Source organism: Centroberyx affinis, unplaced genomic scaffold (genome assembly GCF_046629955.1).
Source record: "Centroberyx affinis isolate AG114_WGS23_722 - 3 ecotype Tasmania unplaced genomic scaffold, CSIRO-AGI_Caff_v1 ptg002479l_1, whole genome shotgun sequence".
NCBI classification, from domain to species: domain Eukaryota; kingdom Metazoa; phylum Chordata; class Actinopteri; order Beryciformes; family Berycidae; genus Centroberyx; species Centroberyx affinis.
The window spans coordinates 40,843-66,114 of NW_027280711.1; the positions used below are offsets into that span (position 1 = coordinate 40,843).

Below are 25,272 nucleotides of genomic sequence, written 5' to 3' on the forward strand. Positions count from 1 at the left end.
AGTAATTATCTGTGGTATCAGAACACAGCCTGGGTTCCAATCCAGGGCTTATCACTGTTGGTGGGCAAAAACCACCCGTGGTAATCTATTTCCAAAGTGTCAGTTTTTCAGGAGTGAAGAAACGGCTCGTTTTCACGCGGGTTCCCTTGTTTTAAGAAACATAAGATGTAAAGACTCAATACTAGACTAAATGACGAGATAGGATGGGCATCTTTAGTGTTGAAGTTCACCAGGCAAAGTTTCAATTCAAGTAAGCAAAAGAAAACACCAAACAACATCGCAGTTATTTCATAATAGTCTCATTAGAAACCAGTTGAGGTGTATTTGTTCTGTGTATTGTTTGCCCTAAGCTGCTTTGGTAAGCTATGCATAATAAGAAATAGGTGTGAGCCTGGCATGGTGGAGGAATGAACTATAGTGACCGGCTCTTTGGCACATTGGCAAACTGCGACTGATAGGTATATGCAAAATGAAAGCTCGCACGTCTTTGTCCGTTTATGCTTGTGAATAGTGTTAAACAGCCATCCACAGTCCAGTGCATTATTGTTGTTAGATCCTAATCACTCGCAGTATTTCCCTTAACCCTTCTGTCTGTAAGCAGATTATGTTGTTCAGCTCAGGAGGCTGGCAGAGAGGAGATTTCAACTCTAATAATCTGGACTCCCACTCATTCCCAGGCTATTACAACAACTTATCCAAAGGCCTTCATTAAGTTCAGTGGTAAATGAGAGAAAAGTGGTCATTAATGTCTAATTTTAGAGCGGCAACACACTGGCTGCAAGTCTCCGCGAACTCTAGTAACCTCCCCCCTCACAAGGCAAAACAGTCATCTACTCTACATGTCCTTTTCCAATTTGTTTATGCTGATTTTGCTCCGCGTGCTTCTCGGAACCATAAGTAACATTTATCTTCTTTGTATTGTTTGCCGTAAGCGGCTTAAGCAGTTGCTAAGCAAAGTGCGAGGCGGGGAGAGTGTGAATAAACTCTAGTAACCTCCGCTCCAAAACCCGATCACTAGCATCATGGAGGAATCTACAACCTGATATCCGCACGGCAGATCGATGCACGCCTCTAAACTCAGCATCTTCTGTTAGCTGTCAGATACATTTACAGTTTGCTTGGTCATGATACACAGTTCTATTATTTTATCCATTTCAGCCACAAGAAATACACCCTCCTTCATAGTCAACTGTAAGGCTCTTCTTACATGCTAATTATAAATTCTACAGTATTTAGCTTGAGCAGATTGTATTGATTACTTAATATAGTAGGTGTTACACTGGCAGAGAGATGTGAACTCTAGTAACCTCCACACAAACTCATTCTACTGAAAGTATAATAATCTAGTCAGAGCCTGGTTTAGATGCAATTTAAATCTATGATTTGGTGATAAGAATGTATTATTGGCCCTGAGCTGCTTGGTTTGAATAACTCCGAGGCTAGCAGAGTGGAAATGTGAACTCTAGTAACCTCCACACAAGCTCCGCCACACGAGGTTACTCTGGGACGAGCCGCCTCGCCTCGCATCGCCTCGCCTGCCAGACTGTGTGTGTGCATGTGTGTGTGTGTGTGTGTTACTCACCTAGTCACCCCTGTTAACAAGTCTTGCCTCTAGGGGAATGGCACACATACCCACTTAAACCACACACACACTCTCTCTCTCTCACACACACACACTCTTTTTTGGCAGGCAGAGCCAGATGCACCTCTGGCTGATACCAAACAAGCAAGGACACACGCACTTTACTGTCAGGCAGAGGTAGATGTACCTATGGGTCATATCAGACAAGCAACACACACACACACACACAAATACACACACATAACACCTAATTTAATAACACCCAAATGAGACATCGGTCCTTGTGTGTGTGAGCGCTTGACACCAGAACAGAACAGAAGTGCGAAGACGGCAATTGAGGTTTCTGTCGGTCATTGCTCTGTTTTCACAGCTACTGTAGCCCTCAGCAATGGAAATGAGAGAAGTCACACACAAGTACATATGTATGTGTACACACTCACACACAGACACACACACACACACACGCACTAAGACCTATTTAATGCATAAATGTACACAGACACGCACACATTACAAACACCCACACAAAGACCTAGATATGCATCCCGTCTGTGCAAACACAACATGTGCGTGCGCATGTAGACACACGCACACACACACACACACACACACACACACACACACACACACACTCACATGCACGCTCTATCACACCTAGTTCTTTGTGTATGAGAGAGCAAGACAGCATGTGACATTTGATGTGGTTTTAAGCTCAGCTGCAAACTAACCTCACATAGAGTGCTCTCAGGGAGTGTGTGTGTGTGTGTGTGTGTGTGTGATCTGAGAAGCAACAGTTCACTCAGGCTCACTTTCTCTTTGTTGGAAAACAGTGTTGAATCTCTTGTTGCCGGGCAGAAAAAGGCCGTGGGAAAACAGAGAGAAAATGAGAATTAGGTGAAAGCGTATACTCTGACTCGCTGTGGACAGAAAAAAAAAACAATTTCACTGTAAATAACACGGAGAAGACAGAGATAAATGTGACTTCATCTGAGAAAGACGGATGGTTTTAGCAATAAAATGGCCAAATGTGATGAGCCGTGTGTCTGCATGGTGCCATGACGAGAACAGATAGTTAAAATATAAGGGGAAAATATGAGACGTCTTGTGTTGTACCTGCATCTGTGTGCAGGTGTGTGTTTGTCAGAGTCTCCGTCTATGTGTGTGTGTGTGTGTGTGCTCGTTGACATTTGTCAGTATAATAGTCAGCTACTTGCCTAGTCTGCAGAGGCTCGCCTATTAGAGGAACGACCGATAGTAACCTCTCTTTGTTCCTCGCCTCCCCCCTCTTCTCATTTCCACCTCCCCTTCTGCTACAAGCTTTCTCACACACAGACGAGCAGCATAGCTCATAAACTTTCTCTTTCCTTTCTTTCTTTCTTCCTTTCTTTCTTTCTTGCTTTCTTGCTTTGTTTCTCTCTTTTCACAACTTGCCCGGCTTACACCAAGAGACCCTGCTTAAGCCCACGTAACCTCCTCTGAAACACAAACTCCCTCTTCTTCTTCCACCCTTTCTTTGTTTTACGCCCTAAGACAAAAATCCCTCCTTTCATTCTCGCCCGATCACGAGTTGATGACACAAATATGTGCCGTTGACCAGTTTGGAGACTTTAATAGGGAACTTGTGGTGACTTGTCACTTGACCTGTAGTAACCCCTGTGTGAACCGGAGTGAACTCCCTGCTCTCAGAGCCTGCAGCCTGACGTAATGTTGCACATGACTGTTGATATAACATCAAGGAAGCAGGTGTCGGGAGCTGTTTTGTTTTTTTGATGATGATGAGAAGCAAGGATGCAGAATTTTATGTTTCAGTAGCTATGCTTTCATCCAGATGTCAAGCAAATTTTAAGTAGGTGTGTGTCTGTCAACTGGGTTGAAGCAAGTTACAGTAACAGGCTTCCTGAACGTCAGAAAAAACAGGAGAAAAATGGAAAGCCTTTCAAGACTCGATTAAGTTTTATCAAGTTGTTATTGTTACTTAGTGTCAGTTAATGTTGGCTATATTTCATCTGAAGATGGAAACAAAGAAATACACTTGTTTCATATTTAGCCACACATTTTAGTGCATTAGTTAATGGCCATACAACCACGATGGAGACTTACATTCTCTAATTCCATACATCTTAATTTAAAAAATATACTTGAATGGAAACCTAGCTATTGTTTAGTACTACTTCACAAATAAAGAGACAATTGGGATTTTATCTGTAATTTCTGACTGCTCCATTAAAGAATACTGGACCATAGAAGGATTGTTAATAATAGCTGAGAGCAGCAGTATAGGAGATTTGTATTATGATATGAAACAAGAGAGCAGCACTGCACTGCCCCCAAGCAGTATTGTTGGACAAAGACACAGTTGCACACAGTGGCGACTTGCAAACTACTTGTTCAACTTTTTTGAATGCTGGGCTGTATGATCATTGATAAGAAAATGTAACGAATTGGAGTGGAACGAGAGGAAAAAAGAGAAGAACGAAACAAGAGACAAGAGAGAACAAGAGAGACAACAAGGAGAATTTGGGTTTTAAAGACCAAGAAAAGTGCAGCGTCGTGTTTCCTTTTTACTCATAGAGCGGTGGGATGCTTTTAAAATGTCAGACTGGGTGTTACATGTTATCTGGCCTCCCATGTTAGAGGGACATGCAAATGCACACGCGCGCGCGCACACACACACACACACACAGGGAGGGAGATAGTGCAAAGAACAGTAGCTAAATTTATCTTGGTCAGGCAGGTGACTAAGTACTAAGTGTTTCCACCCTGCAGCACAACACTTGACTTTGATGTCTGGAATACCACTCATAGTGCAGACGATAACCTTTAATAGCTTCACACCTAGAGCTTCATACACACACACACACACACACACTTCATGTAAACGGTCTCATATGCTGCCTGTTATGATAGATGATACGAACTTACAGATGTACACACATGCAGCATACACGCTTTCTCACACCTCTCACATGTTGTGATATATGATACGTGTGAGCTTCCCTAGAGGAAATGGCATGCACAGAGCGACATTGGTGTGGTGACACATGGGGCCGACATGACACACATACAGCTCGGAGAGGCCAGAGAGAGATGTTGATATCATTCAGAACTCGGACTGAAATAATTTTTTTTTAGAGATCTCCATTAGAAAAGTGTTCTTAATCCATGTTGCTTAAACCTCCTGTATTCATAAATGACAACCCCACATCCTAGAATTTGACTGTATGAATGTTTTAAGGCTATTTACCATCCCACAAGTGCTTGTATAAGGAGATATGAACAGCCAGCATTATGCTAATATCTTTCTGTGTGCAAGTAAATCAACATTAAAAAAGTACATGTTTTGATTTCTCTATTAGACGATTTGTATGATTCTCAATCCCACAATCGCTCACTCTGTCCTGCTGTAAGCCCTGATGTTTTTCCAATGAAAAGATTACCAGCTATGAATGTGTGTGCGTGTGTGTTTGTGTGTGTCCGTATTTCCCCCGGCTTACCAGTGTGAAGACTTGGAAGGACATACCTATGGCTATCCACCAAACCGACGTTATGCTAACGTTTCTGTGTATGTTATGTGTGTGTCTCCCCCCCCCTCAGCTCGCCAGCATGAAGAGCTGGCAGGATATGCGTAAGGAGATCCAGTATCTGACTGCCAACCCCGCGGGCTCTCCTAACCAGATGTACCAGGCCGTGTCGCGTATCGTCTGCGGACACCCCGAGGGAGGCGGCCTCAAGATCAAGTCTCTCAACTGGTACGAGGACAACAACTACAAGGCCCTGTTCGGAAACCACGGCAACGACAGCGACAGCGAGCCCGTCTCCGTTTACGACAACTCCTCCAGTGAGTATCCGAGGCGATCGGATCCCACGGATCCCCTTACTTTGACTTTTATCAGATTTATCGATCGAAGGTGATCGAACTGCTAATTCTCAAGTTTACCCCGCGCATGACATTTAAAAAAAGACCTGATGGTGCGATTGCCTATCCATTACTGGAAATTGTACCATAAAAAGCAACATTCATTTTATCTTTATTGTCCCACATTATCTTTATTGTCACGCTTTATTCTCCCACTTCACTTAATCGGAATTATATATCACAGGGACGACAATTTTAAACAGGCAAGCTGACTTTCAGCTGCAATTTACACATTTCAAACTGCTAATTTCCATTGCATGTTGTAAAAAAGCATCTTAAATAATTAAAAAGATCTAATGATGCCATAAAGGCAAAATTTACATTCACATTATCTTTTATTGTCCCACCAGGAGATATCTTAGTTGCAGGCAGGAGTTGAAAACAGCACAATACACAGAACCACATCAAACCATGACATAGTACAACAAAACATCTCAGCAATAGACTACTGTACACTGTATAAGTCTTCACCATAGTAGAGAGAGAGAGCTCAGGCTTCAGAGTGGCTGTGTATTCACTGGGGTTTACCTTGCTCTCCCTGTCCAGCTCCCTACTGTAACAACATGATGCGGAGCCTGGAGTCCAGCCCCATTTCCAGGATGATCTGGAGAGCTCTGAAGCCCCTGCTGATGGGGAAGATCCTCTACACCCCGGATACCCCGGCCACACAGAGGATCATCCATGAGGTACAGCGGCCCTTTCTCATGTCAACAACTACCCACCAGAAACACATCAGGCCACTGGGCTGCCATTATATGAGACTGACGTCCCTCTCTGTGTTTGTGTGTGTGTTCCAGGTGAATAAGACCTTCCAGGAGCTGGGTGTGCTGAGGGACCTAGGAGGGATGTGGGAGGAGATGAGGCCCAAATTCTGGAACTTCATGGAGAGCAGCGAGGAGATGGACTTAGTTAGGGTGAGTGGGCCACACTGACACACACACATACCTACACATGAACACATTCACCTTGTATATGTATACACGTGCTACAAGTGTGAGCATGTAGCCACAGGAAGATACAAACGCACACATACACACAGACAGAGAGACAAAAAGATGGATCTGATCACTTACTTCCAACTGCTACCTTCATCGTTTTGTGAAATCAGGACCTAAATATCTTTCTGATATCAGTTCAAAACAGTTTCCAATGCTGTTTTAATATGATTTTTTACCTTGGCATAATATCATATTGTGAAAATGACATTTAACTTGGCCACCTCTTGCTCATCGCTGTCCATTAAATGCTTACTGGAAGGTGCCTGAGGTAAAGAATAAATCAAATCCAATTTATTTACAGACCACATTTCTTTCAATGATGCAACCCACAGTGCAAACCTGATAAAAAAAAATCAAGCAACAACATCTCTTACTGAGAATAAAGTCACATAAGGTTGCAGACCTCAAATCTGTGGGCAATAAAATGTCCTTTAGTAAATAAAATTCCCTTCAAAGGAAAGAATGACATTGGCACAACATACACCAAAGTCACTTGCTATCGGAGAAACCCGTCCTCAGCATGGGAACTAGCAATGTTCATGTTAGATAATGCCCCCCCCCACACACACACACACACACACACACACACACACACAGATATCAGAGCTGTGCACTCCATAATGTTCCTGTCCCTGTCTAGCTGGGAGTTTAAAGATAGTAATCTGTGCGTCTCCATGACTAGAGTATAATTATGTGTCTGATGTGACTCGCCAAAGGCAGGACCGTCCGGTTTCTAAAGCAAGGGGTCGGCACCCAGGATAGGTCATGGCCTTACTTCTGTGGGGGCAGAAGCGACAGTAAGGAGTCTGAATGAGCCTGAATCAGTCCATGTTGATGGATTTGGTCCAGCGGTTCCAGGGGGGGGGGATCCACCAGGTAGACAGCGATGGAGACAGAGGAGAGAGGCAGACGCAGACCGATTAAATTAACCATCAATACTCTACTGTTTTTCTGGCACTCGCTTAGAAATCAATCTGTTTTACTGGCTGGTGTCTTTTTGGTGTAAACACGGAGGAGAGAGAGAGACAGAAAATCAGACCGACTGATAAACACACAGATATTTCCACTGCGAGGGACAAAGAGAGTTTCTTTCAAGCGTGTCGTCATGAAACTTAATTGATTAAAACAAAGCATGAAGGAATCTCAAATGTGGCATAAAAAATGATGGGTCTGGCAGCAGTCCGAACGCTTAAAGCAAAAACAAGACTTGACCTCAGACAAACCGTTTTCCTCCAGTTCTGATCACATCAAAGCATAGAGGAGCACAGACAGACATACAAAGTGCTTGTTTTCTACCACAGTCCACACAGTACCAGCAGTCCTGTGTAGCTTTATGGGTAGAGAATGACAGCCGTGATAAATAATTATGCTTATTTACCATAAAGCCTTTCAGATGAATGTGTCCCCCGAATGGCATATGCTTCATAACATGGCTTTTCTTGGCTAGAATGACTTTCTTCCACATCTCCAGCTTCCCCATGTAGATCACATGAGCACCACTTCCACCTAGTGGTCAAAAGTGAAATTGAACAATAACTTTACTTTGAAGGTATTTGCCGACACACAGGTCTCCGTATCATAATTGGTCAATTCATTTTGAAAACTTGGCTGTAGAAACATCAACTTTCAAGCCTTACTCAGTTTTGTCTTTACATTGTTCTGCGGATATGTTTTGAAAATAGCAGGGCATATAGTTCTCATCTGTTGTTGTGGTGTTGTGGTGAGAAGCCTCCAGCTACATCCCTATCATACATGGAACCGAACAGTCTGTCTGCCTCTTTTTAGCCTCCGTCTGTCATAAAATAGCCTTGCTTCTTATGGGAACCTGGATAATGGCTGAGATAATGGAGATAATGGATTTGTAAGGAGCCTGAGGGCCAACAGGGAATAGGAAGCTCAGAAGGACAGTAAAATAGGGCACAGACGACATCAACAAACACACACACACACACACACAGACAGACAATCCAGAGCTAATAAGGGTTACAAAACTAAACAAACCTAAAGGCATGCAGCGATTATTCAACGGTTTGTTTTTTACTGTTCTTTGACCTACATTTTAGACTTTATAGCTGGAAGAGAAGCAGGTTAACAAGGATTTATTAGCCTTGTGACAGTTAAGACGTGAACCGCGTGACACTTGCAAATGTTTGGTACACTGTGTATATGTGTATCCTCTATCTTTCATGATACTTAACGATACCATACACTTTGACATACATTTTTCCCACAATTAAATAAACAATATATTTTTTCCATCTTCTTCATATTGCAGACCCTGCTGCAGAATAACGCCAGCGCTGCGTTCCTCAACACCCAGCTCAGCGGGACGGAGTGGCAAGTGTCGGACGTGTCGGACTTCCTCTCCAAGGCCTCGGAGGACCAGAGGCCCGCGGGATCCGCCTACACCTGGAGAGACGCCTTCAACGAGACCGACCAGTCCATACAGACCATCTCGCGCTTTATGGAGGTGAGTGCCAACAGTCGGGAAGTAAGGAAAGTTGTTACGCAACCGTTTCCATTCAGGTCAAGATGCAAACTTGCCGGGAAATTTAGGTCAGCGTGTTAGGTCAGATCTTCTATTGGTTTTTAATGCGCCGTCAACTGCGTCCAGACCCCAGCATTGTTATGAAAAGCCTTGAAGTCAAATGTCCCGTCTCTTGGCCTCAGCAAATCAAATCATCGCCATGCCCACTGTGTCAGAGCTCCCTGTCTGTCTGTATTGGGTCAGTATGCCAAAAGCAAGCCTTAGGTAAAAACAACAACCCCAAACATAAACAACAACTCCAGCCAAATATTAATCGATGTTCATGCTCTAGTGAATGGGGAATTGTTTCCATATTTATCTGTGCCAGGGATTTCCTCATCAAGACTACTATAACACAAAATAAACATCAGTTTAATGTTAAATGTGATCAAATATCCTTGTGACGTATCTGATATATAGTAATCTTCATAATCAGATTACCTAAACAGTCATGATATTTCCCGCAAACACTGATGACGCAGAAGATAAGTTGATGATCTTCTAACCATAATAACCCATTCAATATGTATAATCTAATAATAAAGCAAAAATACAATAAGAGTCTTTTAAAAAGCGGAACTTGTAAACCCTGAGTCGAGGTCAAATCGGCATCCATGTCACACAAACATTAAACCCAGTGAACTGTCCTTGAGAAGACCTGTAGCTAGCAACGCTTATCACCGCAGATAACCTGCTGACCCACTGCCTCAAAACTACTCATATTTTATGGAGATCATATAAAGCCGTGTAAACCAATGATCCTCACGCTGAAAAGTGTGCCACGGCCTTACAGGACCCTGAAGAATGTCATGCCTATAGCATTAGGACTCACGCTGCACTTTCATAAGGCTTTATGAACTCAGTGGCTTCTCACACATTCAGTATGTGGGGATGTGGTACAAGCCAGCTTAATGTCAGTTAAGCATATTTCTATGTGAGAGGCTAATCCTCAAGGAATCACTTAAGAAATCCTGATGCGGTTACTCAATGTTTATCCAGGGTATATGGATTTTTGTAACAGGTTATGGAGTTCACAGATATTTGCTGGGACAATAACAAGAATTGTGAGGAAAGCATATGATTCTTAGAGCAGGACTTCACTTTTTTTGGGTGATTTGTGCTGTGCATAAGAGTTGCTGTCAAGTATCTGTCACCCCAAAATAAGATCCAGGCTAATTTTCTAAACCAGGGCAGCTTCAAAACAAGTCGCAACAAATTACTAACACATTTTATACATGACCTTATATGAAACCAACTTCTTTCCTGGTCAGACTCCTATCAAAACGATGTCAAGAACCTTCTCTTTCTCGGTCCCTTTCCCACCCAGTGCGTGAACCTAGACAAGCTGGAGCCGGTAGCTAATGAGGAGCGATTGGTCAACAAGTCCATGGGTCTCCTTGACAACCAGAAGTTCTGGGCGGGAATCGTGTTCCCCGACATCGCCCACAGCAACAGCACCGATCTGCCTCCCAACGTCAACTATAAGATCCGCATGGACATCGATAACGTGGAGAGGACCAACAAGATTAAGGATGGGTAAGGGCCTTTTTTTTTTTTTTCGATTCTTCAGGACGTTCTTGTTGTATGTACTTGTTGCGGGACACATAACCCTAACCCCTGGTCTTGTATTGTAGGTACTGGGACCCTGGTCCTAGGGCAGACCCCTTTGAAGACCTGCGGTACATCTGGGGAGGGTTTTCCTACCTGCAGGACGTCATCGAGCAAGGAATCATCAGAGCCGTCACCGGCACCAAGGAGAAGACTGGCATCTACATTCAGCAGATGCCCTACCCCTGCTATGTTGATGACATGTAAGTGACCACTGTGGGGGAAAAAAAGTGTTTTAGATGGATGGTTGAGTGGTTGGATGGATGGGTAGAGACGGAAAGAGACACTTCTGTAGATGTTATGTTGGATAGCAAAAACTCATGTTTCTTTCCCTCTCTGGTCTTCAGTTTCCTGCGGGTGATGAGTCGATCCATGCCTCTCTTCATGACGCTGGCGTGGATGTACTCCGTGGCCATCATCATCAAGGGCGTGGTGTATGAGAAGGAGGCGCGGCTCAAGGAGACCATGAGGATCATGGGATTGGACAACGGCATCCTGTGGCTCAGCTGGTTCATCAGCAGCTTGATCCCGCTGCTGATCAGCGCCGGCTTGTTGGTGCTGATACTGAAGGTGGGTGTGGGACAAAGACACATTATATGTACTACTCATTATCAGTGTTTCATATGGGTTGAATCCAGGCAACCATTTAACTTTCTCTCTCTCTATCCCTCTGCTCAGATGGGCAACCTGCTGCCCTACAGTGACCCGGGCGTGGTGTTCCTCTTCCTGGGATCCTTCGCCGTGGTGACCATCATGCAGTGTTTCCTCATCAGCACCCTGTTCTCCCGCGCCAACCTGGCAGCGGCCTGCGGCGGCATCATCTACTTCACGCTCTACCTGCCCTACGTGCTGTGTGTCGCCTGGCAAGACTACGTGGGCTTCGGGGCTAAAATCGTAGTGGTGCGTGGAGAGCTTTCGCAAACGCTCCGAGACTCACAGACCAGTATTTGAGAGTGATAAGCCTCATGAGAAATAATGAAAGAATCTTGAGATCAAGAAAAATGCACTAATTAAGTGCCATAATAGAAAGGTGCAGTGGAAGTAATCAAATACAATGCTATTTTCACTGCACCAAGCACCTCTTTGTTATGCCACTTTATGGTTTTCTTGATCTGATTTTTGAGCCGAGAAGGATAATTACCACAAGAGGGAAATCACAGTTTGATTGTGGCTACACGCTTTAATTCAGTCCAGCATAATTGAATTCATAAGAAACATAACTAACCACAAGCACAGTAAAAAATCAATCAATATCGACATCTACAAATCTGCTGTTGTGTTTTTTTTTTCCTCTCCACTAACCTCTGGCTTCTCTCTCCTCTCGCCCTCCCTCAGAGCCTGCTGTCCCCTGTGGCTTTCGGGTTCGGCTGCGAGTACTTTGCCCTGTTTGAGGAGCAGGGGGTGGGCATCCAGTGGTCCAACCTGCTGGCCAGCCCTCTGGAGGAAGACAGCTACAACCTGACCACCTCCATCTGCCTCATGCTGTTTGACGCCGTGCTCTACGGAATAATGACCTGGTACATCGAAGCCGTATTCCCTGGTGAGTCATGGACGATGTTTATGGCAGTTGAACCAGAATCACCAGTGTGAAGCTTAACAGTTGCAGTCACTTAAATAGCTCCAGATTTGATCTTACCTCAATGTGCTCCAAGACATGTCTCTCTATTTTCTGCACTTCATTGGGCTGCAACTTGATGAATTATGAGTTATTTTTAGGATGATGCTATGGTGTACAGTAATGAAAAATCTCACTCCCCTCCAGGCCAGTATGGGATCCCCAGACCTTGGTATTTCCCCTTCACTAAGACCTACTGGTGTGGAGAGAAGGAGAACAAGAACCTCTCCACTCCTCTGGGAAAGAAGGGCAACGCTGAAGGTACAAATCGTGAATGTCTAATGGCCCTTTCTGGGTTAGAGATTTGTTTGCATCAGAGAAATTCCAACTAAGGCACAGAATTAACAGTGCATAGCCTCCAGTGTTTCCCCCTTGTTGTTAGACCAGTCAGTTGAGAAGTTTAAAGTGCACTCGGAGGTACTGCAACGCTTCCTTGGACTGGTTATCTCAACCTTTTCTTTGTTCTCGGTTCACCGCGTTGCTGAGTCGCTGTATTTCTTGTCTCTTTGTGCAGCGGTGTGTATCGAGGAGGAGCCGTCCCACATCGAGCCGGGGGTGTACATCAAGAACCTGGTGAAGGTCTACAGCCATGGCAACAAGCTGGCTGTCGACGGGCTGAGCCTGGGATTCTACGAAGGACAGATCACCTCCTTCCTGGGCCACAACGGAGCTGGCAAGACCACAACTATGTAAGATAATATACATATTACATCTACGCCTATAGTACTCAGTTGTCATATAAAATGGGTTTGCCTGGATTGAGTGAAGCTAAACCTTGTGGTTGGAAAATAGTTGGGGGAACTTGAAGGTTTACTGAACTTAGATGGTGATCGGTAACTGTGTTTCTTCCTGGTTCCTGATAGGTCAATTCTGACGGGGTTGTTCCCACCCACCTCTGGTACAGCCTACATCCTCGGCAAGGACATCCGCAGTGAACTCAGCACCATCCGGCAGAACCTGGGCGTCTGTCCCCAGCACAACGTGCTTTTCAGCATGTACGTATCCAGTTATCACTTAGCTAGTCTCTGCATAGTTTAGTATTTGTTATTTCTGTCATTTCAGCTGGAACGCTCATAGTTTAAGCCTTGATTGATAATTGTGTGATGTATTGATTCGGTGGGACCCAGGCTGACAGTGGAGGAGCACATCTGGTTCTACGCTCGTCTGAAGGGCCTGTCGGAGGAAAAGGTCAAGTCCGAGATGGAGCAGATCGTGAACGACATCGGACTGCCTCACAAGCGGCAGTCCCGCACCAGCACCCTGTCCGGTCAGTTTGACTTTGACTTTTTTTCCCAGACACCATCGCCATTTTCAGTGTAAACCATTCCACTGTCTCTTCCGTGTGGATTTAAAGTTTGAAAAGAGACCTATCTGACTTTCTGACCCTCTTTTTTAGGAGGCATGCAGAGGAAGCTGTCGGTGGCCCTGGCCTTCGTCGGGGGGTCAAAGGTCGTGATCCTGGATGAACCTACTGCCGGGGTTGACCCCTATGCACGCAGGGGCATCTGGGACCTGCTGCTCAAATACAGACAAGGTAGAAAATCGAATAGAAATAAGAATATAGCGAAAGGTTATATAAGCAAGAGCAAACTGACAACTGACAGTCTGTCCCTCTCTCAGGCCGCACCATCATCCTGTCCACCCACCACATGGACGAGGCCGACATCCTGGGCGACCGCATCGCCATCATTTCCCACGGCAAGCTGTGCTGCGTCGGCTCCTCTCTCTTCCTGAAGACCCAGCTTGGGACGGGCTACTACCTGACCCTGGTCAAGAGAGACTACGACCTGACGCTCCAGTCCTGCAGGAACTCCGCCAGCACCGTGTCCTACAGCAAGAAGACCGAGAAGGTGAGAGAAACGTAAAAGGGAAATACTGTGCGTGTGTTAGAGAGATAAAAGAGAAACACTTTGAGTCTCTTTCTCTCTTAGTAATGACTTTGAAAAAGAGCGGCCGATCACGTTTCCTTCTGCCATGCTGTCTTCAAAAGCGAGGAGGGGCCAGAAATACAATGAAACCTTTTTTTCTTGAGATATTTTTAGAGTTTCATTGGTAAGAGAGAAAGGAAAATTGTTGAGCAAGGGTTTCGTAGCAGGATGAAAGGAGTTATTTTATCCCCTCTTTTTTTGTTGTTAATGTGTCGACCTTATTTTCTTCCTTTCTCTCAGGAGGACAGCGTGTCAGAGAGCAGCTCCGACGCCGGTCTGGGCAGCGAACCGGAGAGCGAAACCACCACGATCGGTAAGAAATGTGGAAACGCGTGAGAAATATGTAAGATAAGGCATTTTTGTTATTCCCTCTCACCTCTCTCTCTCTCTCTCTCTCTCTCTCTCTCTCTCTCTCTCTCTCTCTCTCTCTCTCCCCCCTCCAGACGTGTCCCTCATCTCCAACGTGATCTTCAAGCACGTCCCCGAGGCTCGTCTGGTGGAGGACCTGGGCCACGAGCTCACCTACGTCCTGCCCTACCAGTCGGCCAAAGACGGCGCCTTCGTGGAGCTCTTCCACGAGATCGACGACCGGCTCACCGACCTGGGCATCTCCAGCTACGGAATATCTGACACCACCCTGGAGGAGGTGAGGAGCAGTAACAGTGGCTCACAAACCCATTGCGGTATCAGATGTTTCACGGATAGATCATTGAATGGGATGTTTGTTTTAACTTGGTCTCTTAACGTCTGTAGATTTTCCTGAAAGTTGCCGAGGACAGCGGAGTGGACGCTGCTGAGCTCTCAGGTGAGTAATCAAATGTATTTCGGAGGTCAGAATGTCAGGGATCAGAAGCCAGAGGGTTCACAGTGGGTTCATATTAAACCGAAATAGCTAGATATTAACTCATCAACCCTCCTGTGGCTGCAGATGGAGTGGTGCCGACCAGGACTCGCCGCCGCCACGCGTTCGGAGACCACCAGAGCTGCCTGAAGCCCTTCACCGAGGACGACAACTTCGATTTCAACGACTCTGAAGGTGACCCAGGTAGAACTGCACTAACAGAAAAAGTTTAGGCGTATAAGACTGGATTAACACAGTCACTTAAAATCCGATTTTTAACTTTCTCAGCTCTCTAAAGGGGTAAAAAGTCACATTTCTGTAGTCCCTCCTTGTTCAAAGAGCCATGAGAAAAGCAGATTTGCGTTACAAGCGTAAGACATATGCTACTGCAAACTCCTTTTTGTCTCTTTAACAATTCATTATGATTATCCAACACGATCAAAACGTCAGGACACTTACTCATCATGTCGTATAAGCCGCTGTAAGCTTACTCTCCTGCCTCTCCTGGTCTTCTCTGTGCAGAATCCCGTGAGACAGACTGGCTGGGCGGTGCAGACGGTAAAGGTTCCTACCAGGTCAAAGGCTGGAGTCTGAAGAGGCAGCAGTTTGTTGCTTTACTCTGGAAACGGTTCCTCTACGCCCGGCGCTCCAGGAAAGGCTTCTTCGCTCAGGTATACTGATACTATACTGCTTATTTCATATGTATGTATGTTCAAGTCCTTCTGCCTTGAATCTACCCTACCCTTTGCTTTGGAAAGTTAAAACTTAACCACAGATGTAGGTGCGTCTTAGCAAAACTACATTTTTGAGAAACAATTTTTTGATCCTCTGTTGGCCCACACAGTTAAAAAATAAGCATGATGTTGTTTTCCAGATCGTGCTTCCGGCTGTGTTTGTGTGTATTGCCCTGGTGTTCAGCCTGATCGTTCCTCCGTTCGGAAAGTACCCGAGTCTGGCCCTGCATCCCGGCATGTACGAAGAACAGTTCACCTTCATCAGGTAAGATATCCATGTATCTGTCTAGAAGAAATAATTAGCATTGTGCTGCTCCCTTCTCTCGCAAAGCTAATTCAACTTTAACACAAAAAAAACGCAAAACTAGAAAAATGGTATGAGGGTTTGAGGAAGCCACTGATTCTGGTGATTATGTATGCGTGGCTGCTAGCATAAGAGTTTGTAAGCCTCTATGACTTGAAGTGTCCAGATGATTAGACTTGACTCTTAACATACTACTACTATCTATCTACTAGATCTATCTACTAGATTACTGCAGATCTACAGTATGTAATATTAAAAGGTAATTGAGTATCTGTCTCTTCGCAGTAATGACGCACCCGAGGACCCTCACACCAACAAACTACTGGGAGCTCTGACTGAAAACCCAGGGTTCGGAACACACTGCATGGAGGGACAACCCATACCGTGAGTGTTTTTAAAAAATGTATTATCTCTCTGGAAAAAGAAAAAAACTCTACAGTATCAGCATTCATAAAAATAAAGATACAGGCTTACAAACAATCCTACGTTACATAAAAACACAAATACAGTTGGAAGATGTGAAAGCGTCAGTTTCGTGATCTTGGTTCAATTTTGACATCGATGTGATTGCAATTCTCTCTCATCTCGACTCTCTGTCTCTTTCCCTCATCGTCATCATCAGTGTCTATAACAGCTTGTGCCTGTCTGTTTCCAGCAAAGCTCCCTGTACGTCGGTGGAGGACGAGTGGTCGGTGCCGGAGATCTCTCAGAGTGTGAAGGACTTGTTCGCCGCGGGGAACTGGACCATGCAGAATCCCTCCCCGCTGTGCGAGTGCAGCTGCGAGGGACGCAAGAAGATGCTGCCGGAGTGTCCGGCCGGCGCGGGGGGGCTGCCGCCGCCACAGGTTAGAGGGACACACGCACACACACACACACACACAGATGAAGGGATGAACAAATGATCAGACAGAGATCAATGCATAGTCTGAAGTGAAAAAAACTCTCAATGTAAAGGAATTCACCATAAATATGAAGTAAACATTCCACACAAACTGAAATGAAAGGATTCAAACAAAAATAGGGGGAAAACTAACACAAGCCTGAAACTAGAATACTGTGTGTGTATATCCAGGTGAAAATCAGTGAAACAGACACTCTGCAGAACCTGACTGGCCGAAACGTCTCCGACTACCTGGTCAAAACCTACGCTCAGATCATCGGCAAGAGGTAACGCTCACATCAACAACACATCTATTTCCTATTTAGTGTTTCGTTTGCATATTTGAAACCACATTTCAAATTCCTGCTATCACTTTTTCTCCCCTCACAGCTTGAACAACAAGATTTGGGTCAACGAGTTCAGGTACGTTTTCAGACAGCTTCTCCAGCTTCGGCTTATTTGCGCTCGATCGATATTGAACTGAATGTGTTCCTTCTTCTGGTATTAAAATGGGTTTGCTTTACACAGATACGGTGGATTCTCACTGGGCACCAGGAGCTCTCAGTTCCTCCCGCACAGCGATGACGTGGACGACGCCATCGCTCAGCTCCGGAGACGCTTCCGTCTGGAGAGAGTAAGACACTCGCCTCACAGACATACTGTACATCATACTGCAGTATACTGTCTAAAGAAGCTTATAGTATATGCAAACCGTGTTAGTTTACCCATGCACTAAACAAGTCTTTCTCTCTCTCTCTCTCTCTCTCCGCCTCGCCCCCCACCCTCCAGGGAACCGCAGCGGACCGTTTCTTTCGCAGTCTATCCAGTTTCGTCCAAGGAATGGACACCAAAAATAACGTCAAGGTTCGCAGACGCACAGCACACACACACACACACACACACACACACACGTCATACAACTGCACATGGCTCTGCAGGTGGGTATAACGTGACTGTTAAACCCACCTAGAAACAATCTGATATGCCTCACTCGTTCCATTCGGACTGTAATTTGATTGCATAATAATGACTTTCTTAATTAGTTTCTGCTTTGTCGCAGATTAAACGCTCACGCGGTTTCAACAACTCCACACTACCCATGACCCTACCTTTCTTTTTATTTTTATTTGTTTGTTTTTCCCTATTCCTCACTTACATATCTTCCTCTTCATTTATATGCTTGACCTTCGTGGCATCCGGCTTGCCAGTAAAGCTGCTGATGCTTCTAATTGACCTCCAGTGTGCTTATGTATTTTCAGCTTAGAGAAAGTCAAATCTCACACCTCTCTCTCTCTCTCTATCTCCAGATCTGGTTTAACAACAAGGGCTGGCACAGCATCGGCTCCTTCCTCAACGTGATGAACAACGGCATCCTGCGGGCCAGCCTGCCGGCCGACAAGGACCCCAGCAAGTTTGGCATCACCGCCTTCAACCACCCGCTCAACCTCACCAAGGAGCAGCTGTCCCAGGTCGCACTGTGAGTGTTAACGCCGGCGTGGGGCGGGGATGGGGGGGGATTGTTTTTTTGTTTTGAACCAAATTTGACCAAGGCTATTTTCATGTTTCTGCCTTTCTACTTTATCCTCATCATCCCCCTCTCTCTCCCCCTCCCCAGTATGACGACGTCGGTGGACGTGCTGGTGTCCATCTGCGTGATCTTCGCCATGTCCTTCGTCCCCGCCAGCTTCGTGGTCTTCCTCATCCAGGAGAGGGTGAACAAGGCCAAGCACATGCAGTTCATCAGCGGAGTGCAGCCCTTCCTCTACTGGCTGGCCAACTTCATCTGGGACATGGTAAGACACCGCCGCCGTCCCACTTCCAGGGGACTTTCCACACCTCATTATTGTGGCGTTTTTTTTTTTGTTTTCTTTACCGAGCTGCATTCTCCTCCTCCTCCCTCACAGTGTAACTACATCGTCCCGGCCACGCTGGTCATCATCATCTTCGTGTGTTTCCAGCAAGACGCTTACGTCTCCTCCACCAATCTGCCCGTGCTGGCCTTACTGCTCCTGCTCTATGGGTGAGTTAAGCCACACGCCTTTTTTTTATTTTCTACCTTCCTTCTTCACTCTCTTCTCATCTTCTCTAACCTCTTTTTCGTCCCGTGTTGTCCAGCTGGTCCATCACCCCTCTGATGTACCCGGCCTCGTTCTTCTTCAAGATCCCCAGCACCGCCTACGTGGTTCTGACCAGCGTCAACATCCTCATAGGCATCAACGGCAGCGTGTCCACGTTCGTCCTGGAGCTGTTTGGAAGCAATGTAAATAAACTCTTAATCAAACTGCCTGAATGAGTTTAAAGTGGTAATTCTGTAGTTAAATTGTCTCTCGCTTTCATGGGAGTAGATATATCTAACGAGGAAGTGGCATCTTTTAAATGAATGATTTTACTCGTCTGTTTCAGGAGATCGGCGGTATCAACGACATCCTGAAGAACGTGTTCCTCATCTTCCCTCACTTCTGTCTGGGCAGAGGACTGATCGACATGGTGAAGAACCAGGCCATGGCCGACGCTCTGGAGAGGTTTGGTGAGTACAGTAGATTAGACTCTCCACTCTCTCTCGCTTAACATCTATCATTGAAGTGCCAAAACAAACTGAGCTGGTCACTGCTTATAAAATATTCCAAATGTTTTTCTAAATGTCTATTCTCTGGTTCTGGCCGTGGTTCCGTAGGTGAAAACCGGTTCCGTTCCCCTCTGGCCTGGGACATGGTGGGGAAGAACCTGTTCGCTATGGCCGTAGAGGGCGTGGTCTTCTTCTGCATCACCGTCCTCATCCAGTACCGCTTCTGCATCAAGGCCAGGTGGGTGGGGACCTGCTTTCTGAACCTAGGGTCCTTCTGGAATACCGAAGCCCGTCTCATGATTTTGCCTTGAGAGTGACCTGTCCTCCCTGTCCCGTGTGTGATTTTCCCCAGGTCGTCCAGCAGCCACCTGAAGCCCATCGGAGAGGAGGACGAGGACGTGGCCAGAGAGCGGCAGAGGATCCTGAGCGGAGCGGGACAGTCGGACATCCTGGAGCTCAGGCAGCTCACCAAGGTCTACAAGCGCAAGCAGAAGCCGGCGGTGGACCGGCTGTGTGTTGGCATCCCCCCCGGAGAGGTGAGACATCCTCTACTATCTACATAGAAACAGTGAATTTCAGAATTTGCACTCATAATTCCTTTTTTTATCAGTCGTCTGGCCCCCTGTGGCTCTAACCCTTGCAAAACCTATTATTGTCGCTTGTAATGTTGACATTCCAGGAATATAAGCTTATTAGACCATGTCACTCATTGCAACTTGCTCTTAGAAGGTCAGCTAAATGTCTAAAATGTAAATGCAGTGCTCCCACCATGGCCCCGATGTAAAATTCTACAACTTTACCTTGAGCCGGAACGCTTCCATGACCAAAAAAAACAAAAAAGTATTCCTGGTTTGTTCATATTAACACCATAGTGCTAAATATCACTCAAGATATGTTCTAATAAGCAACTTAGAGCACCAGTCTTAACAATTCCACAACACTAACAGACTCTCAGACTATCATTGTAAAGTCAACATGCTCTCTCTTTCCCTGTAGTGCTTTGGCTTGCTGGGAGTGAACGGAGCAGGGAAAACCAGCACCTTTAAAATGCTGACAGGAGACTCTGTGGTCACCAGTGGGGAGGCCTACCTGGCTGGCAAGAGGTGAGACACATCAAAAAATAGACAACATAAAAGCATCTATCTAATCATTTCTAATAGTTTCCATAATAAATATCTAGCGTTAAAATGTAGTAGAACCCCATGAAGGTCAAGTTAATCAGAAAAATCTATTTGTTTGTACAAGTTCAAGTTCAAGTTCAAACAATACCTTAAAACAAGGCAGATCACCACACTAATATCAAGATAATGACACTTTAAGAAAATTCTTGAAACAAGTTGACTTGCATTTGGAGTGGAATTATCTCCTTTCACTAAATTAAGACTAGATTAAGATAGATATTTTTTGCCATTTATAGTGCTTTCTGTGAAACTTACCCCCCAATGTGTGTCTCTCTGTGCCTCTCTCTCCCTCCAGTGTTAATACAGAGATAGATGAGGTGCATCAGAACATGGGCTACTGTCCCCAGTTTGACGCCATCAACGACCTGCTGACCGGCAGAGAACACCTCGAGTTCTACGCCATCCTCAGAGGAGTGCCCGAGAAGGAAGTCTGCGAGGTGAGGACACACACACACACACACACACACACATACACACTGTAGAAAACAAAGAAAAAAGAAATGCAGAAGAAAAAAGTAGTTTATGGCACCATTTCGTCACATATTCATAACCATTCCTGTCCTGTCCACTAGGTGGCAGAGTGGGGCATCCGTAAGCTGGGGCTGGTGAAGTATGTGGACAAGGCGGCGGGCAGCTACAGCGGAGGAAACATGAGGAAACTGTCCACCGCTATGGCTCTCATAGGAGGACCGCCTGTCGTCTTTCTGGTGAGTAGGACACATCCAAACACACACACACACATTTGAATGACTTGGCATAAAGCATGGCAGCAGGAAGGCCCACTGGTTTCCGGGTTACATTATATATTCTAGCAGCAGTTGAGTCATATCTGTTGTTTTATTATGTTGACAGGATGAACCGACGACAGGCATGGACCCGAAGGCGCGCCGGGCCCTGTGGAACGCCATCCTGAGCATCATCAAAGAGGGACGATCCGTAGTCCTCACCTCTCACAGGTTAGACCGGGACCAGATTCCTATCCTACCGGGATTCATGCTACTTAATTTGTGTATTTTGCCCCCGACACGACTAACCTAAATCCTGGTGTATTTTTTTTTTTTTTTTTTTTCCCCTCAGCATGGAAGAGTGCGAGGCGCTCTGCACCAGGATGGCCATCATGGTCAACGGCAGGTTCCGCTGCCTGGGCAGTGTGCAGCACCTCAAGAACAGGTGAGTCAGCATGAGCAGAACAGACAAAGAGAAGAGAAACTCAAACCGCATCACCAGGAAAAAAAAAAGACTAAACAAAATGCACTTCTCCCCGTGTCTTCTCCAGGTTCGGCGACGGCTACACCATCATCCTGCGGGTGGCGGGGCCCGACCCGGACCTCCGGCCCGTGACGGAGTTCATCGAGCGCGAGCTGCCGGGGAGCACGCTGAAGGAGAAGCACCGCAACATGCTCCAGTACCAGCTGCCCTCCTCCCTCACCTCCCTCGCCCGCATCTTCTCCCTGCTCTCCAAGAACAAGGAGGCGCTCAGCATAGAGGACTACTCCGTGTCCCAGACCACTCTAGACCAAGTAAGCGGGACGCGCACCCCCGAGGGCTCCCGATAACGTAACCGGATGGTGTCTTTTCATTGAAGCTAAAACATAATTTCTCTCTTATCTCTCTTAGGTGTTTGTTAATTTCGCCAAGGACCAAAGCGACGAGGACCACCTGAAAGACGTCCACCTGCACAAGCGGGACGCCGTGGTGGTGGACGTGTCCCACCTCAACTCCTTCCTCATGGACGGCAAGGCCAGGGAGAGCTGCGTCTGATTCCACTACATACACCGGGGGGTGGGGGGGGGGGGGAGTCGCTAACCCCTTCCACCCCACCCCGACAAATAAGGACCACTAACCCGAGGAAGAGGCGGACGATGTTCGTGTTTTTTGTTTTTTTTTATTTCTTATTTTTTAGTCTTTTTTTTATTACTATCATTTCTCAGTGGACCTGCGAATAAGCGCACAGCCTCTTGGAGAAAAAAAAAGACGAGGCGGGGACTGCAGGCGTTCAGACACTGAAACAATGAAAACTCAATGCAAATCAATGCAAAAACGAATATATATATATATAAATATATATATATATTTAAGACGAGGAGGTGTTTCTGTGAGGGGTTGGAGACTGGTGCTTCTCCTTCACGAGACGGACGCGGGCACAGGACTGAAAACGAGCGACTGAAAAGACTTGAAGAGACGGTGGAGTTGAGGCTGGGAAGCTGGTAGGCCTTTTCGTGGCGCTACTCACTCACTGGACAAGGCGAACCAGAAGCATCCCTGGTTTGAATCCTCGCCAGTTAAAATAGTAACCAGTAGTCAGTGGGACTGTGTATGTGCTACTCTGTACCGTGAAATGACGACAGTGTAAAAAAAAAAAAAAAAAAAAATTCCAATCATTCACTGCCAACTGCAACGGGATGGACGGACTACTTTTTTTTTTTATTCAGGGTCAAACCTCTCTCAATCTCTCTCTTCGTTACCAAGCGCAGTTTATAATGCAATCGATGGATGAAGGCATCTACAATCCAACTGATTTCACACTGAAATATCCAATCAAGCGACATATTCATTTGATCCGTTAAGCTTTCTTTGTTTTGTTTTTTTTGAAGACAATATGCATCTAAAAAAAAAAAGACAAAACGTAAACCTCTGTGGAGTTTTGTTCCGGATTTTGTTTTGGTAGCGATTCAGACGGATAACAAAGTTGTCTTTTTGTTTTTTTTTCGTTTGTTCCTTTGTTGTTCTCGATGTGGTTGACGTTGTCCAGCACAGTGCCTATACTGTATCATAGTGGAGAGAGAAATCAGAGCACTCCAGCAGCAACAACAACAACAACAACAACAATGTATGTAGGCTACCAAGGAATGTACGGGACAGACGACGACATGTGATGTACAAAAGCACAAAAAGGAGCTTGACTGCTTTTTTTTAAAAACCGTGTCCTTTATTGTCAAACAAAAAAAAAAAAAAAAAAATCTAACGTGGTTTGCTTGATGTCTACGCGAGCGAATGGACTGCTTTCACTCACTCGCCCCTGTGAAAGTCAACCGAATGCTAAAGAGGACGGATGTGACTTCACCTAAAAGCTAAAGGAACGCTAGGATGTGTCGGACTGGTCTTCGGAAGTTATCTCGGAAATATATATTGCATGCTTTCCACCGGGCCGCACACCGGGACAATCCTCACTAACGTTTGTGTGTGTGTGTGTGCCAAAAGCATGATCGGTCGGGTCGGACCGGAGCGGACTGAAATCCCCACTCTGTTGTTGGGACGGCTGGGCTTATTACTAGTACATAGATGTGGTGTCTAAAATCCAAATTCTGTTGTTCGAAAAAAAAAAAAAAAAAAAAAAAAAAAAAAAATAGAAAATCAGTGTGATCTTCATGATGGGATGAATCGGATGGGGACGAATCGGATCCTAGGACAGTCACCTGTTCCGTTAACACATGCTTTTATATACGGCATAATGGGAGCCAGCACCGATGTGGATGTTATGTAGGGTAACGCTTTTGTGATGTTGTCAAGTCAGAAAAAAAACCAGTACCTATCAAGAGTGAACAAATCGTACCTGTGCCAAACGGAGCCGAGTATCTATCTCTGATCGACCAGCATAAGGCGGGGGGGGGGGAGGAGGCAAACCGCTTTTTATTTTCAACCGTTTGTCTCATTCAGTCTCCGTCAGACCGCGGCTCGTCACCTCTTTGTATCTTGTAGTGCGGTTGCCAAATTCCTGAAAGCTGTCCACCCCCTTTTCTACCATCAGTGACTCACATTTTGAGATTGAGATGTATTACGCAAAGTCATTTCCCCCCCCCCCCCCCCCTCCTCCCCCTCTGTTTTTAGGGCCCAAAAATCTATATTTCCAAAGCTAGTCGGTAAGCCAGACGAAACACAAATAGGGACCACATTGATTAATAGTCCAGCAATCCTAGTTTCTGACAGACTCTCTCGCTATGGGTGCTCAACAGAAACCATCCTGAAGGGGTTCTCGTTATCTCTGGGCTCTTATAAATCCTGGCTTACTCTACTACTCAACACCGAGGGTCCAATCCACATCTTACCAACACTGAACCCCCACCCCCACCCCCCTCCTTGCTATGTATAAACCTACTGCCTGAGCACTTTAAAACACATAGCAGCCATTTGTCTCAAAGATCTAGAGGGGGGCTGGTTATGGCAGATCCAACACGAGAATATTCAAATACAGAAAACCTCTGCACTGGAACACAGACAGAAACCCAGACGAAGCTACGCCACTGCATTACACATTTGATAAGGCATTTGTTTTAAACATGAAATAGAGATAATGAGTGGTAATGAGAAATGGAGTGACTAAAACAATAGTGAAAAGCAGAGATAGGAGTGAGATATAAGAGAGAGAGAGAGGGGAGGCAGAAGTGCAGTACAGTACCATGGTGATTTCCTCTTCTCGTGCTCAATATTATTATTTGTTTACATTTTGAAGTATTAAATAACGGCTGTTTGAGTCTGTTACTTGTTGTGTACAGTTACTTATTTACATGAATAAATAAATTGATACATTTTGAAAATAAAGTTGGTATCGGCTCCTTCTGTATTAAAACTGTTATGTGTGTGTGTTTGCATTT

General features: G+C 45.5%; 1 protein-coding gene across 1 annotated transcript in view; it reads left to right on the forward strand.

Annotated features, from left to right (window-relative positions):
• Window positions 1–25,219, forward strand: part of abca1a (ATP-binding cassette, sub-family A (ABC1), member 1A) — a 46,642-nt gene extending 21,423 nt beyond the window's left edge. Inside the window, exons 9-49 of the mRNA XM_071534046.1 lie at window positions 5,177–5,420; window positions 6,045–6,184; window positions 6,296–6,412; window positions 8,772–8,966; window positions 10,351–10,559; window positions 10,658–10,834; window positions 10,979–11,201; window positions 11,310–11,531; window positions 11,967–12,171; window positions 12,394–12,507; window positions 12,761–12,935; window positions 13,110–13,241; window positions 13,374–13,513; window positions 13,643–13,780; window positions 13,867–14,096; window positions 14,415–14,487; window positions 14,618–14,820; window positions 14,928–14,979; window positions 15,103–15,219; window positions 15,538–15,686; window positions 15,890–16,014; window positions 16,339–16,437; window positions 16,709–16,898; window positions 17,126–17,220; window positions 17,324–17,356; window positions 17,462–17,567; window positions 17,723–17,797; window positions 18,241–18,410; window positions 18,549–18,726; window positions 18,838–18,953; window positions 19,049–19,193; window positions 19,337–19,460; window positions 19,608–19,737; window positions 19,852–20,035; window positions 20,496–20,602; window positions 20,976–21,117; window positions 21,253–21,387; window positions 21,533–21,636; window positions 21,758–21,850; window positions 21,957–22,200; window positions 22,298–25,219. Of these exons, the coding sequence (XP_071390147.1) occupies window positions 5,177–5,420; window positions 6,045–6,184; window positions 6,296–6,412; window positions 8,772–8,966; window positions 10,351–10,559; window positions 10,658–10,834; window positions 10,979–11,201; window positions 11,310–11,531; window positions 11,967–12,171; window positions 12,394–12,507; window positions 12,761–12,935; window positions 13,110–13,241; window positions 13,374–13,513; window positions 13,643–13,780; window positions 13,867–14,096; window positions 14,415–14,487; window positions 14,618–14,820; window positions 14,928–14,979; window positions 15,103–15,219; window positions 15,538–15,686; window positions 15,890–16,014; window positions 16,339–16,437; window positions 16,709–16,898; window positions 17,126–17,220; window positions 17,324–17,356; window positions 17,462–17,567; window positions 17,723–17,797; window positions 18,241–18,410; window positions 18,549–18,726; window positions 18,838–18,953; window positions 19,049–19,193; window positions 19,337–19,460; window positions 19,608–19,737; window positions 19,852–20,035; window positions 20,496–20,602; window positions 20,976–21,117; window positions 21,253–21,387; window positions 21,533–21,636; window positions 21,758–21,850; window positions 21,957–22,200; window positions 22,298–22,441 (5,994 nt within the window). The 3' untranslated portion in view covers window positions 22,442–25,219. The remainder of the gene's footprint in view (window positions 1–5,176; window positions 5,421–6,044; window positions 6,185–6,295; window positions 6,413–8,771; window positions 8,967–10,350; window positions 10,560–10,657; window positions 10,835–10,978; window positions 11,202–11,309; window positions 11,532–11,966; window positions 12,172–12,393; window positions 12,508–12,760; window positions 12,936–13,109; window positions 13,242–13,373; window positions 13,514–13,642; window positions 13,781–13,866; window positions 14,097–14,414; window positions 14,488–14,617; window positions 14,821–14,927; window positions 14,980–15,102; window positions 15,220–15,537; window positions 15,687–15,889; window positions 16,015–16,338; window positions 16,438–16,708; window positions 16,899–17,125; window positions 17,221–17,323; window positions 17,357–17,461; window positions 17,568–17,722; window positions 17,798–18,240; window positions 18,411–18,548; window positions 18,727–18,837; window positions 18,954–19,048; window positions 19,194–19,336; window positions 19,461–19,607; window positions 19,738–19,851; window positions 20,036–20,495; window positions 20,603–20,975; window positions 21,118–21,252; window positions 21,388–21,532; window positions 21,637–21,757; window positions 21,851–21,956; window positions 22,201–22,297) is intronic.
• The last annotated feature ends 53 nt before the right edge of the window (window positions 25,220–25,272 follow it).